Here is a 16,512-nt window from a genome sequence, read left to right as displayed (position 1 = left end):
CAATGTTTTCCCTCAGATCTATGGAATCTAGTTCTTAATTCAGTATCAAGCATTTTAAATCTAAGGTACATATTTGCAAACAAACTTCAGTTTCCTCGATATTTCTCACTAAAACAGAAGAAAAAGGATACATAAGGCTTCTAATAAAATGCTACTAATTCTTGACACCAAAAACTTGCTAAAAGCAATTAAATACAAAAAATTAGAACGAGAGACCTATAAATCAAATACATAGTGAACTGGTATGAGTTAAAGAAAGTAGACTCATGTAAAAATTTTTAAAAAGCAATGAACTAAACATTTTTGAAGAGAAGAGAAATTCTGCCAAATTTAAAATAGTACAAGTGGAACTTTAAAAGATTTGCCTAAAAGAGAGTGAACACATAAAGGACCCCATTCTTATATATCCACATTTAACCATATATTTTCTCTTCAAAAATAATTTTCATCTACTTCAAAGGCTGGTGAGATGCTCTGAATAAGGAACAAAATCAAAGGCCATTGTATTTAATAAAAGTTGTGAATGTTTAAACTGGAAAGCATACAGATTTTCTTTGTGAGCTTTTGATTACAACTTATTATTAAAGAATGATTTCATTTTAAATGGGTCACTAATGTAAACCAAGCACAGCCTCCAAATGAGAGGAAATTTAACTCTGATGTACAAAAGCAGGATTGTGTGTTACAATTCATATCTAATTAGAATCGGATTAATTGATCAACTAATTTAAACCACAGCAGTAAGCTTCTCTGACTACAATTTGATACCTTCTTGTGTCTTTGTCCATTTATTCCACCTTCTTTCCTGTCAGTTAGCCCATGCTTCTAGCTAAATAAATCCTGCCACTTGTCCATTTGATCCCATCTTCATTTATCTACTTTGAGACAGTATTGCAGCAATTGTTATCATTGTCTACTGCTTGGACATTTTCCCCCATCTTTCCTTATTTACTTCAATTAGTATGCAAATATGGTATTATTTTTCTCACCTAGACAAAAAATCAACCCTCTCGATTCCACTCCCCCCTCTGTCTGCTAAACTGGATCATTCCTCTGATTCACAGTGAAACCGGTTAATAGTGTTGCTTGGACTTTTTGTCTTCTCTCCAATTTTCTCCTCTCATTTACTCTGAACCTCCTATTCTCTCCTATTCCCTACATTCCACTGAAAATGTTCTATTAAGGTCCTCAGTAACTTGGGTTGCTAAATCCTTCAATCCTTATTTCCTTGCCTAATTTGCAGCATTTAACTCAGTTGATCAATGTTTTCATATACTTTCTTGGTCTCCAGGATACCACATTTAACAGTATTTGCCTGCTACCTCCAGGTTGGCCCCTCTCAGTCTTCTTTGCTGGTTTCCTCACTTACTCACATCTGCACATTCAAATGCACTAGGGTAAAGTACCCTTCTCTGTCTCCCTCAGTATCTCAGCCAGCTTTAAGTATTATCTCTACTTATATCTTTGAAAGGGTGTCCTCCAACAAACTCCAAATTTGTGCATCCGACTACCTTTCAATATGTCAGAATTAATGTTTCTATAACTGAGTATTTAATTTTCTTCTTTCAGTCTTCCCCAACTCAGTAAGTCAACTGTGTATATTAATTATTTCAGTCCAACAAACTTACCATTCTTGGTGTTCTTCTTTCATGACATACACTTCATCAGCAAATCCTGCTGCCTCTAAACATACCTAGAGAATCTGCCTGTGATCACCTTCACTGCTTTCATTCTGATCTAAGACACTCTCATCCTTCATTCATTATCGATCTACCTTTCCATCTATTGTATCTTCTGTGCTTATCATCCTATAGTCTATTCTTAACACCACAGCCAGATTAATCCTGTTAACATAGAAAACTAGAGGACCCAAGATGGCAGAAGAGTAAGTGGAGGGAAGCTACATTAACCTGCTCCCAAGAACAATCTGAAATTACAACTAAAAATTAGAAAAAACATCCTGAATAACCAAGTGAACACTAACTGGAGGGAAGCCTTATAAACACAGGCAGACAGAAGAAGCCACTCACCACAGTGTGACTGGTAGGGAGTGCAGAGGAGTCATGAGAGGACTGGCTGGGCTCCCATAGGTGGCAGCTGAAGTCTTGGAGGGATATTCTAAGGGTTGGCCAGACGTTTCCCCCTGAGAAATGTGGGGTCTAAACCCCAATCTGGGCTTCCCAGGTTCCAGCACCAGAGGCACAAAGGAACCCAGGTAACATCCAGCTGTGAAAGGCAGCAGTGTTTCTGTCTGTCAGGGAGAGACAGCTGGAAACTTAGAGAGTCTCCAGGGTCAAAGCACAAAATTTCATTTGCAGTCACTTAACCTGAGCTCTGGCAGAGGGAGGGTAGACTAGACTAGAAACACTTGGTAGAGTCTGGAGTCGGTGGCTCTGGGGAGAGAAGGGAGACAACAGAACAGAGACAACAGCTGCCAGGATCCCTATTCTGAGTTGTTCCCCATACTNTCTGTCAGGGAGAGACAGCTGGAAACTTAGAGAGTCTCCAGGGTCAAAGCACAAAATTTCATTTGCAGTCACTTAACCTGAGCTCTGGCAGAGGGAGGGTAGACTAGACTAGAAACACTTGGTAGAGTCTGGAGTCGGTGGCTCTGGGGAGAGAAGGGAGACAACAGCTGCCAGGATCCCTATTCTGAGTTGTTCCCCATACTACAGGAGCCATCTTTGTCAGGCAGAGCACTCCCCTCCGAATGGCATCACACCGAGGAGAAGCAATGGCCCCACCTGCAGGAATTACTCTCTCACACTCTGTGGTGCTTCAGACCTGCTGCTGAAAAGTGCTGCTGGAAGACTTTCACTCTTAGGGCCTAACAGAAAGCCTGTAGGCAAGCATGGAACTCTGGGAGTTCTGAGACTTTAGCTGACCCTTCCCTAGGTCCAATGCTGGCAAAAGCTAGCCTTGGTGTAAAGCCTGGTTCTTTCTGCACACACACTGGCACAGCAGTGGGAGCCACAAACTGTGGATTGCTGACAGTTTCAAACAGGTTGCCCATGCTCAGTCACAAGCAGCATCTGACAAAGGTCTGGATCAGTCTTTGCAGATTTACATAATACACAGAAAGCAATAAACACAAAGAGGCAATCAAAATGGGATGACAAAGAAACTGACCCCCAAAGAAAGAAACAGAGAATTCTCCAGATGAATTAGATGAAATAGAGGCAAGCAATTTATCAGATAAAGTATTTAGAGTAATGATTATAAGCTAAAGTCTCAATAGCATTTTAAAAAAGACATAGAAACCATAAAAAAGGAACAGTCAAAAATAAAGAATGCAATATTTGAAATAAATAATACACTGGAAGGAATATACAGTAAGTTAGAGGAAGCAGGGGATTAAATCAGTGATCTGGAAGACCAGGTAGAAGAAAACACCCAGGCAGAGCAGAAAAAAATAGAATTTAAAAAATGAAGAAAGCTTAAGAAACATTTGGGACAGCATGAAGCATAACATCATCCATATAATGGGCATACCAGAAGCAAAAGAGAGAGGAAAAGGGATAGAGAACCTATTTGAAGAAATAATGACCAAAAACTTCCCTAATTTAATAAAGAAAAAAGACACACAAGTCCAGAAACCTCAGAGAGTACCTGAACAAGTTGGACCCAAAGAGGCGTACCCCAAGACACATCATAATTAAAATGGCAAGGCTTAAAAGACAAGGTGAGAATCCTAAAAGATGAAAGAGAAAAGCAGGTAGTTACATACAAGGGAACGCCAATAAGACGGTCATCTGATTTATCAACAGAAACATTATAGGCCAGAAAGGAGTGGAATGAAATAATCAGGGTGATGAAAAGCAAGTACATAAAACCAAGGCTACTTTACTGAGCAAGGCTATCATTTAAAATCGAAGGAGAAATAAGGAACTTTACAGACACACAAAAAAGTTAAAGGAGCCCTGGCTAATGTAGCTCAGTGGATTGAGCGCCAGCCTGCAAACCACACAATCGTGGTTCGATTCCCAGTCAGGGCACATGCCTGGGTTGCAGGCCAGTTCCCAGCAGGGGACACATGAGAGGCAACCATACATTGGTATTTCTCTCCCTCTCTCCTTCCCTTACCCTCTAAAGATAGATAAAATCTCTTTTAAAAAAGCTAAAGGATTTTGTTAATGCAAAACTTGCAACAATTGTTAAAAAACTTGCTTGAAGAAGAAAAAAGAGAAAGACAAAAAAAACAGAGGAAAATAGTCTAACAATAAAATGGCACTAAATACATATCTATCAAAAAACACCTTAAATGTAAATGGCTTACATGTTCCAACCAAGACACAGGGTAGCTCAATGTGTAAGAAAGCAAGACACATAGAAATGCTGCCTCCATGAGACTTATCTTAGATCAAAAGATCCACAAAGATAAAAGTAAAGGGATGGAAAAAGATATTTCATGCAAATAGAAAGGAAAGAAAAGCTGGAAGCAATACTTATATCCCATATTATACTTTAAAACCAAGGCTACAGTAAGAGACACTACATAATGATTAAATAAGGACACTACATAATGATAAAGAGAACAATTTAACAAGAGGATATAACCCTAGTAAACATTCACATACCCTAACCCTAAGTAAGTAAAGAAAATCTTGCTGGACATAAAGGGAGAGATCAACAGAAATACAGTCGTGGTCAGGGATTTTAACACACCACTGACATCATGGATAGATCTTCTAGACAGAAAATAAACAAGGAGACAGTGGCCTTAAACGACACACTAGATCAAATGGATTTAATTGATATCTTCAGAGAATTTCACTCCAAAACAAGAGAAAATCCATACTTTTCTAGTGCACATGGAGCATTTTCTAGGATAGACCACGTGTTAGGACACCAAACAAGTCTCAATAAATTTAAGAAGATTGAAATCATATCAGGCATATTCTCTGACCACAATGCTATGAAAGCAGAAATCAGTCACAAGAACCCTGAAAAGCATGCAAAGACATGGAAGCTAAATAACATGTTATTAAATAATAAATAGGCCAACAGCAACATCAAGGAAGTGAAATACCAGACAAAAAAGGACAAGAACCATATCATTTCACTCTTATATTGCATATAAAACAGAAAGCAACAAATTATCAAAGCAAACAAACAAACTGATAGACAAAGACCATGGTGGGAACCAGAGGTGAACAGGGTAGAGTGGGGGAGGATGAGAGGGCAAAGGGGTTCAAATATATGGTGACAAAAGGAGACTAGACTTTGGGTGTTGAGCATGCCATGCAATTTACAACTGATGTATTATAGAACTGTACACCTACAATTTATATAGTGTTATTAACCAACATTACTCCAATACATTTAATACATTTTTAAGAGTTTAAGTCAGATTATGTTATTTGATTGTTTAAAAACCTGCAAAAGTTTCCGATGCAACTCAAAGTAAAAGTCAAAATCATTACCATGAGGCCCTGCACCTGATCTGACCTCCCTCTAATCTCCTTTCTTAGTCCTCCCTATCTTCATCCTTCAACTTGATCCACACTGCCCTCAGCATTACTGCTTGAACACATCAGGCAAGCTCCTCTGTCTACTGCCTGAGCATTAGGGCCTTTGTACTTAACTGTTCTTTGTGCCTGGCATGCTCTCCCCACAGAGAGACTTATCACTTTCTGACTGAGGGAAGCCTTTTCTGGTGCTATCCCCAAAGTCACAACACTCGTCCTGTGCCCACTCTGGCATTTTCTATCATCTCTCCCCAATTTAATTTTCTCTTTAGCACTTAACATATTTTATATTAAATTTATTCATTTTGTTATTGTCTGACTAGAATTCAAACTCCACCGAGGCAGAAATGTTTGTTTTTTCTTCTCTACTACATAGAAAAGTTTCTCATATACAATGGAGACTCAAAAATATAATTGCTAAATAAATGAATCCAACATTAATGAAGAGAGGGCTTCCCCCTCTAGAGAATCTACAAAACTCGAATAAAATAATCCATAGTGTCTTTAAAAGCTTGCTTGCTGGGTACTTGACCTGAGGTACTGAGAAAGACCCAGGTGCTTGTAAGTGCCATTTCTCCTCTTTGTCTCGCTGATACCATCTAACCCCATTAGAATCCCTTTTCTGAACAGTGAGAAGGTCTCACTCTCAGGATTTAAAGCATTCTAGATCACCCTGCTCCATTACACTCACCCACAGCTCTAGCTAGATTCAATCTCAAGCGTTATAGGCTGCCAGCTTTGAGCTAGAGATAATTAGTACGAAGGCATACGTTGCTTATTGCTTATGTAGCCTTGCTTTACAAAGAATAATGTACCTTGTTGTGTATGTGAGCACACTCTCTTGTTTTGTTGTTGCTAATGAATTGCTGCATTTTTCAATAAATATTCATGGTTAACAATAGTATTTGAGGTTTTAGACTAAAAAGTCTAAAGGGTTTTTATAGAGAATTTTTTTCATAGCGCTTTTCATTATGGACTATTGTCATTAGAGTGATAAGCCCAAGTGAAATATTCAAAACAGGAAGTAAATGTAATTATTACCTGGAGATGACACTGACGGATCAGGCGGACTTTCACCTTCCTCATCAGTACTTTCGTCATAGACTGTGGTTCTATCAGCTGTCATTTCAGAACATGTTGCAGTTTTCCTAGAAAAAGAGAAAGTTAGAATTATAAGTATTGGCTAACCCCTGGCTAGATACCAAATTCACTAGGAATCATAGAAAATATCCCTGGGAAAGTATTATAACTAAACAAACATATATTGAAATATATTCATATGATCAAGATGAAAGCACCTCAAAGACTACATGTGAACTCTCTTAAGAAGAAGTTTACCTTGTAGCTAACCTAAATGTAACTGAATGCTCACTATAATTCTTGAATCAGTTTCTTGTCATATTCATCTGCAGGCCACAGTGTTCAGTATTTTACTGCTCTCAAAGCAGTTCTGCCTTTCACCTGATCTTCTGGAAATTCTGAGCCAGGGACTTTTATTCTTATTATGGAGATACCCAAGCAAGGCACAGAGAATTTAAAGAACTTGCCCAAAATCATGTAGCAATAAGTATCAGTGCCAGATCAGCACTTGAAATAGGACCATGTGATATCAAATGTTACATTCTTTATATTATACTATTAGTAAACCTATGTTTTCTCTTGGGTTCAGGACAATAGACCCAAACCTATAACTAGAAATGCCTAAAATAGCTATAATTGTCCAAGCCATACCAGCTCTTAGTCATCTACGATTCTTCCCTAAAAAATCAAGTACATATCCACTCGTAGAACCACTTGATTCTAAAATCAACTGTTACTTAGACATCGAGATCACAAATGTGTGTACCACTCCATAGTTGGGCAGAAGATTAAAGTTTTTAATTAATCTATTTCTTACACAAATAATAATAATAAGTAAACGAATAATATTTAGATAAACTTCCGGCCAGTTTCATGATTTAGGTGTAGGTGTGACAGGTGGGCAGATACAGGAGATCATGTGGAGAACCCTCCCCCACCCGGCTGTAGCCAAGAGCGAGAGCATCCAACCCCGAACTATCAAATGATCTCATATTACTAAAAGATGGCACCTAACTTTCACTACATTTGGGAAGAGGTTCCACTTAAATTGATACACCTGCCATCTCAAGCAGAAAGGTCAAAATACCTTTCATGTTCCATGTTTTCTTGTTCCTGAGCTTCACTTAACAATTTATGCAAGCTTCTGATCTTTGCTTTCTTCTCGTTCAGCACCAGAATAAACCGTTGATAAAGATCAGCCTCCAAAGCTTCCTTAGCATTCACACATTTTTCAAACCTAAAACGTAAATAAACAACTAATGGAAGAAACCATGCATATTTTCTTAACATTAATATTATAAAATCTATTACTGCCCTGGCTGGTGTAGCTCAGCGGATTGAGTGCGGGCTGGGAACCAAAGGGCCACCAGTTCGATTCCCAGTCAGGGCACATGCCTGGGTTGCAGGCCAGGCCCCCAGAGCGGGCACATGAGAGGCAACCACACATCAATGGTTCTCTCCCTCTCTTTCTCACCCCTTACTCTAAAAATAAATTTAAAAAATCTTTTAAAAAATGTAAGTCTAAAAAAATCTATTACTGAAGATGATTTCAGGAAAACTTTTCAAGGAAAAATACAGTTAAAAATCATTGAAAACTGATATTTAAAGAAAAAAATTTTAAAACAGTTAAATGCCTAAATGCAATAATTCATTTACATCTCTGGTTTATTTCCAAATGAATATTTCTACATGACAAACTTCAAACAGGATTAACTACAGCCTAGGTTTCCTATGCTTTGTTAATATTACTGTAACAGCAACAGCGATCTTGTTTTGTGGTTAAGTGATTTGCCTAATCTGTTTTCCCTAAATAGATCATGAACTGCTCCAGGCCAAGAACAACTTCCCCAGTTCCAGTTTCTAACCCAGCTGCACGCACCCACAGGCACAGACACACACACACACACAATAAATGAAAGTACACAACTTGAAAGTTCCAAGAAGAATGTAATGAAACAGCAAATGTAAAACACTATTTATCTTCCATTTTAGATACATATGATAAAACATAAAATTCTCTATGATTTCTATTTTTCCCACAATATTTAAATGAGCTAACAAGAGATTGTGCTAATTTTGATCTCCCAGAGAAAGAAACTAGCAGAGGTCGCAGGTACTTAGTATGTGCATATGCACATACCATAAATAAATATCTATTTAAAGGTCCAAATATAATTATTTTATGTAAAATATGCTTTTAAACTTAGTCTATCTGCCTAGTTTTCTCTTCACCATATTGTTCATTTATGCTTCTGTTGTTCTAGGCAGGTATCATAGTATTTTCACTATAAATGTTTTATATATTTATAATATTTTATATATTTTAAACATACTTTATATAAAGTATAACATAAAATCTATATTTTAAATATATAATTTTCAGTGAAATAATTAGAAACAAAATGTCAAAATTTGATACCTTTGATATATATGCCCTTATGCTTTCAACAACACATCTATCCAAAGAGGCAAAGAATCAGGGCCTCTCACAGCATGAAGAGAAACATGGCAACATTGTTTTCTGGGAACAATTACAGTATTGGTGTAGCATAGTCATTGGCTGTGGACTCAAAGGCAGAGTGTGCCTAGGTGTCTTATTGGCTGCTTTATCCTTAGTGTCTAGGACAGAGTTCTACATCCAACAGATACTGACTATGAGATAAATGAATCAAGTCAGTGAGTTAATATGGACATCTTACAAGGAAATGGAGAGCCAGTGGTTCTGAATTTCATATTTTTCATTCCTTTAACAGTTAGTTAGGCACCAATGTCACTAGAAATATTTTTCATTTTCTTAAGCTTCTAAAAAATTTGAGGTAAATATTAATATAACAATCCTTTTTTCATCAAGCAAAACCCTCTGAGAAACAAGTTAAGCAAAAGGTGTTGGGGGGCGGGCGGGGAGAGAGCTAAAGTTGAAGAGCTGCCAGCACCGATGGCTTATTTTACGCAGAAACATGTCACTGCAGTTGTAGTTCAGAGGTAAAGTGTTATGTGAATATTATTTCCCATTTTCTTCTACTCTTTTGTAATGTAAAACAATAACAAAAATTTTAAAAAGATAAAAAGAACATACATACCATTAAAATATCTGAGTATATAATAATGAAATATTTTAAACCTAAAATTAAAATCAATTATAAACAGGCACACTAAGAATTCTTGCATGTTGGAGCTCCAGTGGGTGACACAGTCGAATAGCGCCTGGTACTTATAAAAATCTCGTATGTCAAGCCCTTGCTGGTGTAGCTCAGTGGATTGAGCGTGGGCCTGCGAACCAGATGATTGCGGTTCGATTACCCAGTCAGGGCACATGCCTGGGTTGCAGGCCAGTTCCCAGCAAGGGATGCACAGGGGGCAACCATACATTGATGTTTCTCTCCCTCTCTCCTTCTCTTCCCCTCTAAAGATAAATAAATAAAATCTTTTAAAAAAATCTCGTATGTCATAATTAATTACATAAATTTTAAGAGTGGTAATCAATAAGTACTTTATATTATTTAAATATATTTAATATCCATACAAAACACTGTGATGATACTTGATTGAAAGAGTATGCGCACTTATCAATATGAATTAAAAATGAAATAGCATATAATTTGTCTAAAATTTTGTTCATCTAAATACTCAGTGTCACGACCACACTATCAAAGACAACAACATTGCTGTAGTAGGAGAGCGAACTCCACAGAATGAATGGCATCCTCTGAGTTACACTTGCTTGGGTTTAGCAAATTTTTTTTTTTTTAAGATATTTATTTATTTATTTATTTTTAGAGGGGAAGGAGAGAGGGAGAGAAACATCAATGTATGGTTGCCTTTTGTGCATCCCCTGCTGGTAGTTAGCCTGCAAGGAACCGGTTTGCAACCCAGGCATGTGCCCTGAATGGGAATCGAACCGCGATCGTCCTGGTTCGCAGGCCCGCGCTCAATCCACTGAGCTACGCCAGCCAGGGCAGGTTTAGCAAAATTTTAGGACTTTGTTACAACTAAATTTCTGATCATCTAACTGGATAACATTTTCTAGACAAAGCTGGGAAGTGGGAGTTAGCTGGGACAGAGTATTACTGTGAACAGTTTCAAGAAATAAATTTACTCTTAATTATCAATTTATAAACAAATTCAGAGAATGCTATCCTTTTATTTGCTATTCAGTTACTAAAAGGTACCTACAATTTCCCATAAGCCATACCTAATGCCAATGCTCCCTTATGGCATTGTATTACCATGCTTTCCATATCACTTGACTCCTGCCAACCCTCTGCCCCAAGAACTAAACAGCTGTTAGTAAGCAGGACATTCAGTGGAGGAAAGACATGGGATTCACTGCTAAGTTTAGTGACACTAAAGGAGAACACAAATACAAGTAGATCAGACCACCCTTAGTCCAAGAATCATCTCCAAGGCAAAGCTCAAGCCTGATAAAACCATCAATCACTTTAAACAGGCAAGACATAAGTGATGCTTCATCCTTTCAATGATGACTAGGAAAACAGAACAGTATGTTAAGTTCAATTAGTAACAGGACTGCAGTATCTAGGAACTCAGACCAAAAGATAGTAATTTTTTAAAAACAATTAAAAGGATAACTAAACATGAAAAATACTGAATATTCAAAATAAAATATTTCTGGGTGGAAAAACAAAGATTGTAAGCATAGCAAGTGAAAAATAAAAAACAAGAAGAAGAGCAGAAACAAAGCAATTTCATGCAGATATAACATCCAAAGTAAAACCATAGATTAAATAACCCCAAACGAAACAACAGATACATAAATGTGAACATATGGTACTTTGTATAGTAATCCTTATATTTACAATCAGCTCTGGTCAAATTTATATTCAGGTCACAGTTGTACAGCAAAAAAAAAAATATGAATAGAGTTCAGAGGACAAAGAAGGCTAAAAAGAACTGGAAAAAATCAGTGATAAAGAGATTTAATAAGACTTAAGTACTGAAGAAGATGGTAAACAGCTGCTCCTCATCTTTTCTGGGGATAGCACAAGAGGAAATGGCCTTCAACTACACCATGAAGGACTTAGATTACCAATAGATGGAAGGAAGAATTTTCTGACTGTGGCTATTCTAAACACTGTAAGGGGCTACCAAGGGAAGCTGAATCTATCTCTTGAGGTTTTGAAAAATCAGACTGAATTCATCCTGATATAATATGATACTAGCTTAAAGGCAAAAAGCTCTTATAGAAGAGCTTTCAAGGTTTCTTCTATTCTAATGATTCAATGTATGTTAGAACCCAATTCAATCTGATGAACACTGCCTCAAATTACAGGTTTAATAACTACAATGAGAACAAAACTGGAGAGTTTCTAATGTGATGTCTCATTGCAAACAAAAGGCCTATTCAGTAACATGGAACATAAGAGTTAATTAAATAGGAAAAAACAGTGAAATAAATACAGCTAATAACCTAAGGATTTACTATAATATTTCGAAGTTTTATCTATTAAAACTATACAAAATTAAATTAATCTAGTAATGTTATTTGTTCAAAATGGAGCTAAGACCACAATTATTAAAAAAGTAAATAAAAATAACTGTAAACAAATATATTGTCTACACATTAAAGCTCATTCTTTTAATCATACTGTAATTCCTCAGGCCTTATTCCAGCTTCATTGATGCTCCACTGTCATCCCAAATGACAATAGCTTTAGAGTTGGTTCTGATTATAATAACAGTGCATATTAAAATACCTATATACATGCAAAATACCCTGAAAAGAAAGTAAAATGTAATATATAATTCCAGATGTAGAGTATTAAAATTTCACTTTCTCCTTCTAGACAGTTTCTATCTAAAGATATATTTTGCAAAAAAATGGATATTATTATTACTTTTGGTACTTCATATTTCTCTTCTTATCATGAACATTTTTCATGATACAAGCGCATATGTAAATGATTTGGGTTTTTGCTTATATAATATCCTATTGTATATTAAATAGATTTGAGACCTATCTACCAAGCTTATAAGAAAATTCTCTGCACCTATTTTATGCTCCTCCTCCTTACCCTCCCCCAGGTATACTGTCTGGAACAATAATGGGGAAGAAATGATTGGATCATATATGAACACTGATATAAAAGAAATCAGGGCTCATCCAGAAAACTGAACTGTGACCAGATCTAATGTGATGGCCCCAACTAACAAGCCTCTGTTTTCATGTCTTCAGTGACTTAATTCAGTATGTGCATGTCCCATTTCTAATCTCTCTAAAGACTCCTCATCAGTACTATTGGGTTGGCCAAAAAGTTCATTTTTTTTCCTATAGGATGGCTCTAGTAGCACTTAGTTATCTCTAACTTCATTTGAGGCAATTTTGTTAGATTGTATTGTGACAGCTGTCATACCAGTGCACATTAAAAAAAAACAACTATCAAAATTAGTGAATTTTGTGTAGCCATTTTAAGGAAGAAAATAAGCAATATCTTTATTATTTCAAGAAAGATAAAAACACAAATGAAATGCAAAAAAAGATTTGTACAGTAAATGGAGAAGGTGCAATGACTGACTTAATGTTTCAAAAGTGGTTATCAAAGTTTGGTGCTAGAGATTTCTTACTGGACGATGTTCCGTGGTTGAGTAGGCCAGTTGAAGTTGATAGCACTCAAATTGAGACATCACTTGACATCAGGAAAAACCATACACACTTTTTGGCCAACCCAATACTCACCTCATGGAAGCTGGAGCTGCAGATCCTTTGCTCATTTTCTAGTTTAGTAAGGCTGTTGAAAGGGAGCACAAAGGAAGGTTCGGCAGTACTGCTTGGCCATGACCAAGGTATAGTTACAGCTTCTTAAAATAGCTTTTTTCTCCTTTGATAGAAAAAGAAAAGCCCAAATTTGGAAAATATGGGGGCGGTGCAAAAGTAGGTTTACAGTTGTTTGTATGGGAAATAATACAATAATTAATAAACAATAATTCAAGAATAAAATCTGTGTTTCATGTACTCACAACTGTAAACCTCCTTAGCCACACTTTGTAAATGAAAGTTACTAATCTAACATCTGATATATAATTACGAACCTAGAATTCTCTAGACTGGACTCCCTTCCCTCTCAGTTTGCAGTGTCGCCTCAATAGCACATACCCTCAGCCTCTGAAGAAGATGTCTGGTCCAGTATTTACAAAAAAAGAATAACCAGAGCACAGTAAGACAGGTGATAAGATACATCACTGAGCTTTTGACCAAATAGAAAACCATTTGCCACAAAAACACAGCGGCACTTTCTGTACAGTTCAGAAATAGCAAATCAAGCATCTGTGGACCACACACTATAATGTACTCCTCACACATTAACACCAGGGCACATTTTCTCATCTTTGCTCCCTGCTGCTTTCCATTCTACGGCAGTGGTGTTGAATGCCGATGAGATAACCTCCTTCAACCTCTGGCAGACATTTTAAAGCAATTTGTTCAAGTACCAAGTACTCAGTCTGCATATCTGTGGGCAATTTGTGAATCAAATTTTCTATCATCCTGAGGGTATTTTGAGTTTTAAATATAATGGCTTATCACAAACACAGTACATCTCCTTTAATTTGATTTATTTCACATATAAGCAAACCCCAAAACACGCATTCTAACAGATATTTGATATCAATTCAAACATGAATAAAATAGAAGTTAAAGAGAAAAATTAACTTATTTCTCTGTATGGTATCCTAGTATTTATATATATTTCATTTGGTTTCACTATGTTTATATGACTGAAGACACAACTGATTCAGAACAAAAGGAGAACTATTTTCTTAATGTAGTAACTGAGAGCCTAATATGATTAGGCATTAAAACTTAATTTTATGTGTCTTGCATTAATTAATATGAATGAATAAATACAAAAATTTTCTTTTAGTCAATCTCGTTTTCTATACACATATTGATAAAACCCTTCACTCACTTCTGTCCCCCATATATATACTTAACTAATGTCCGTAAAAACAATCTCAATGGCTGCCTTAAAAAGACCCTAAGTAGAAAATATTTTTTTTAAAGTTTTTATTTATTTATTTTTAGAAAGAGGAAGGGAGGGAGAAAGAGAGAGAGAGAAACATCAAGGTGTGGTTGCCTCTCACATGGCCCCCACTGGGGACCATGGCCTGCAACCCAGGCATTTGTCCTTACTGGGAATCGAACCAGCGACACTTTGGTTTGCAGTCTGTGCTCAATCCATTGAGCTACACCAGCCAGGGCTAGAAAAATATTCTTATCTTTTAGAGATACTACTGGTTTTAATGAAAATTTTAAAAATCTACTAGACACACTGGATATAGTAACAATAATTATAACTATTATATGCATTCCACATAATTCAGATGTTTCAAGATAAAGATGTATAAACATATGCATACTATACTATATATGTCTCTGTAGAAATATAATGTTCACAACATACATTTTATTTCCTTCAAAAATCTTTTCCATAATAGAATAACACAGGCTAAACTTTGGGCCAGCCTAGATTATGAAATACTTCAGAAAATTCGTAATTAATAAAATAAATGACCTTCCTCTTCATTGTTTAAAAAATAAGAGGTAAAATCGGAAAAATAAAAGGCTTTCAAATGCCTTTTCCAGTAGTCACAATTACCTCACCTTTTAAAAGCGTTGGTAGTATGAATTTGCAATCAATCAGGAAAAATAAGTATTAGGAGCCAAAACACACATCATTTGAAATAGTTGCCATTTATATAATGATTCCAAATAATAAATTGCACATATTTACATTTCATGTCTCTATTTATTCACTATTAATACTGTAATTTAAGCTAAAGTAATCCTTATAAATATCAACTTCCTAAACTTTGATTAATATTAATCAATCCTGATTCTCATTGCCCAGTTACTCCTTATTGTTTATAAGTTTGCTGGTACAACCAAATACTAATGACCTAAAAGTGTTAATGTATATTATCATGTACAATAGTGACCAGTAATTTGGTTTAATTATATTAAGTAAAGGTATAATTAATGATGGACTTATTTTAAATACACACTAGTCTACATTACAAATTTACAAATCATTAACTCAATGCTACAACGATGTGAAGAGAGCTTTGTGTTTGTATAACACATCATGCACACACCGTCCTTGAACATCATTCCAATCTCTCAGAAGCCTTTCATTTTCTTTCTGCAGGTGTTCATTTCTGGCACGGTTTTCTGCAATGGTGTCCAGGCAGTCACAAATGAGTTCTCTAATGACCTCAGCTGGGCTTGCAACTTTCTCTAGATTGAAGGACCCAAGTCTGAACTAGGATGAAAGAAAAACATGATTAGCTTTGGGAGAATATCAAAATTGAGCGGCTCAATTTAAAATATGCATAATTTACTCGAATGGGAAAAAGTCTGATTCAAATAGAGTACACTTACCAGATACAGAGCGAACAAAATAACTGAGCAACTTTCTAATTTCTTACTAAAGTTAATTATATAGGTCAAAATATAACCTAAGAATAATCATTGTAGGTTGTAAATCACTCTCACACCTCTGGCAGAAAAGAAAGCAACATAAACACCATATAAGCATATTACCATCTGTTTGCTACAACCTCACTTAAGTGTCTCTGCTCAGATTAAGAAAAAGAATTACACATTAGGATTTTTAATGCTAATTAGTTTCTGTTAATACTGATGGTAAAATGGAATAATTGACATAAACTATGTTATTTCTGAAGGAAGAGCAAAATGTGGTAATAAGAACTGTAGGGTTTTAGGAAACTGATAAACCTGGAGACACCACACAGCATCAAAAACCAACAGTTTATTACTACATATTATAAACAATAATGTCAGTTTTCAAGCTTGAGCACTTTTGCATAATCTTAATTCCTCTTCTAGTGGGCACTTTAAAATAATATAGTAAAATCTAGTTTTATTTATAGTTATGGAATTCTGAAGGGAACAAAGGTTGTCATTTGGTAGGTAAAGATACTAACACGG

At 36.0% G+C, this 16,512-nt stretch overlaps 1 protein-coding gene across 3 annotated transcripts in view; it reads right to left on the bottom strand.

Moving 5' to 3' along the window:
* Positions 1 to 16,512, bottom strand: part of XRCC4 (X-ray repair cross complementing 4) — a 209,944-nt gene that overhangs the window by 113,180 nt on the left and 80,252 nt on the right. For all 3 annotated transcript variants that reach the window (XM_037032053.1, XM_037032055.1, XM_037032054.1), the window contains exons 4-6: positions 15,657 to 15,823; positions 7,636 to 7,785; positions 6,510 to 6,616 (exon numbers count right to left, since the gene is read on the bottom strand). In XM_037032053.1, the coding sequence (XP_036887948.1) occupies positions 6,510 to 6,616; positions 7,636 to 7,785; positions 15,657 to 15,823 (424 nt within the window). The remainder of the gene's footprint in view (positions 1 to 6,509; positions 6,617 to 7,635; positions 7,786 to 15,656; positions 15,824 to 16,512) is intronic.

Source organism: Sturnira hondurensis, unplaced genomic scaffold, assembly GCF_014824575.4.
Source record: "Sturnira hondurensis isolate 20B ecotype Veracruz unplaced genomic scaffold, ASM1482457v3 Scaffold0021354, whole genome shotgun sequence".
Classification (NCBI taxonomy): domain Eukaryota; kingdom Metazoa; phylum Chordata; class Mammalia; order Chiroptera; family Phyllostomidae; genus Sturnira; species Sturnira hondurensis.
Note: the sequence above shows the minus strand (reverse complement) of the source record. Positions and strands in the feature narration are given on the sequence as shown.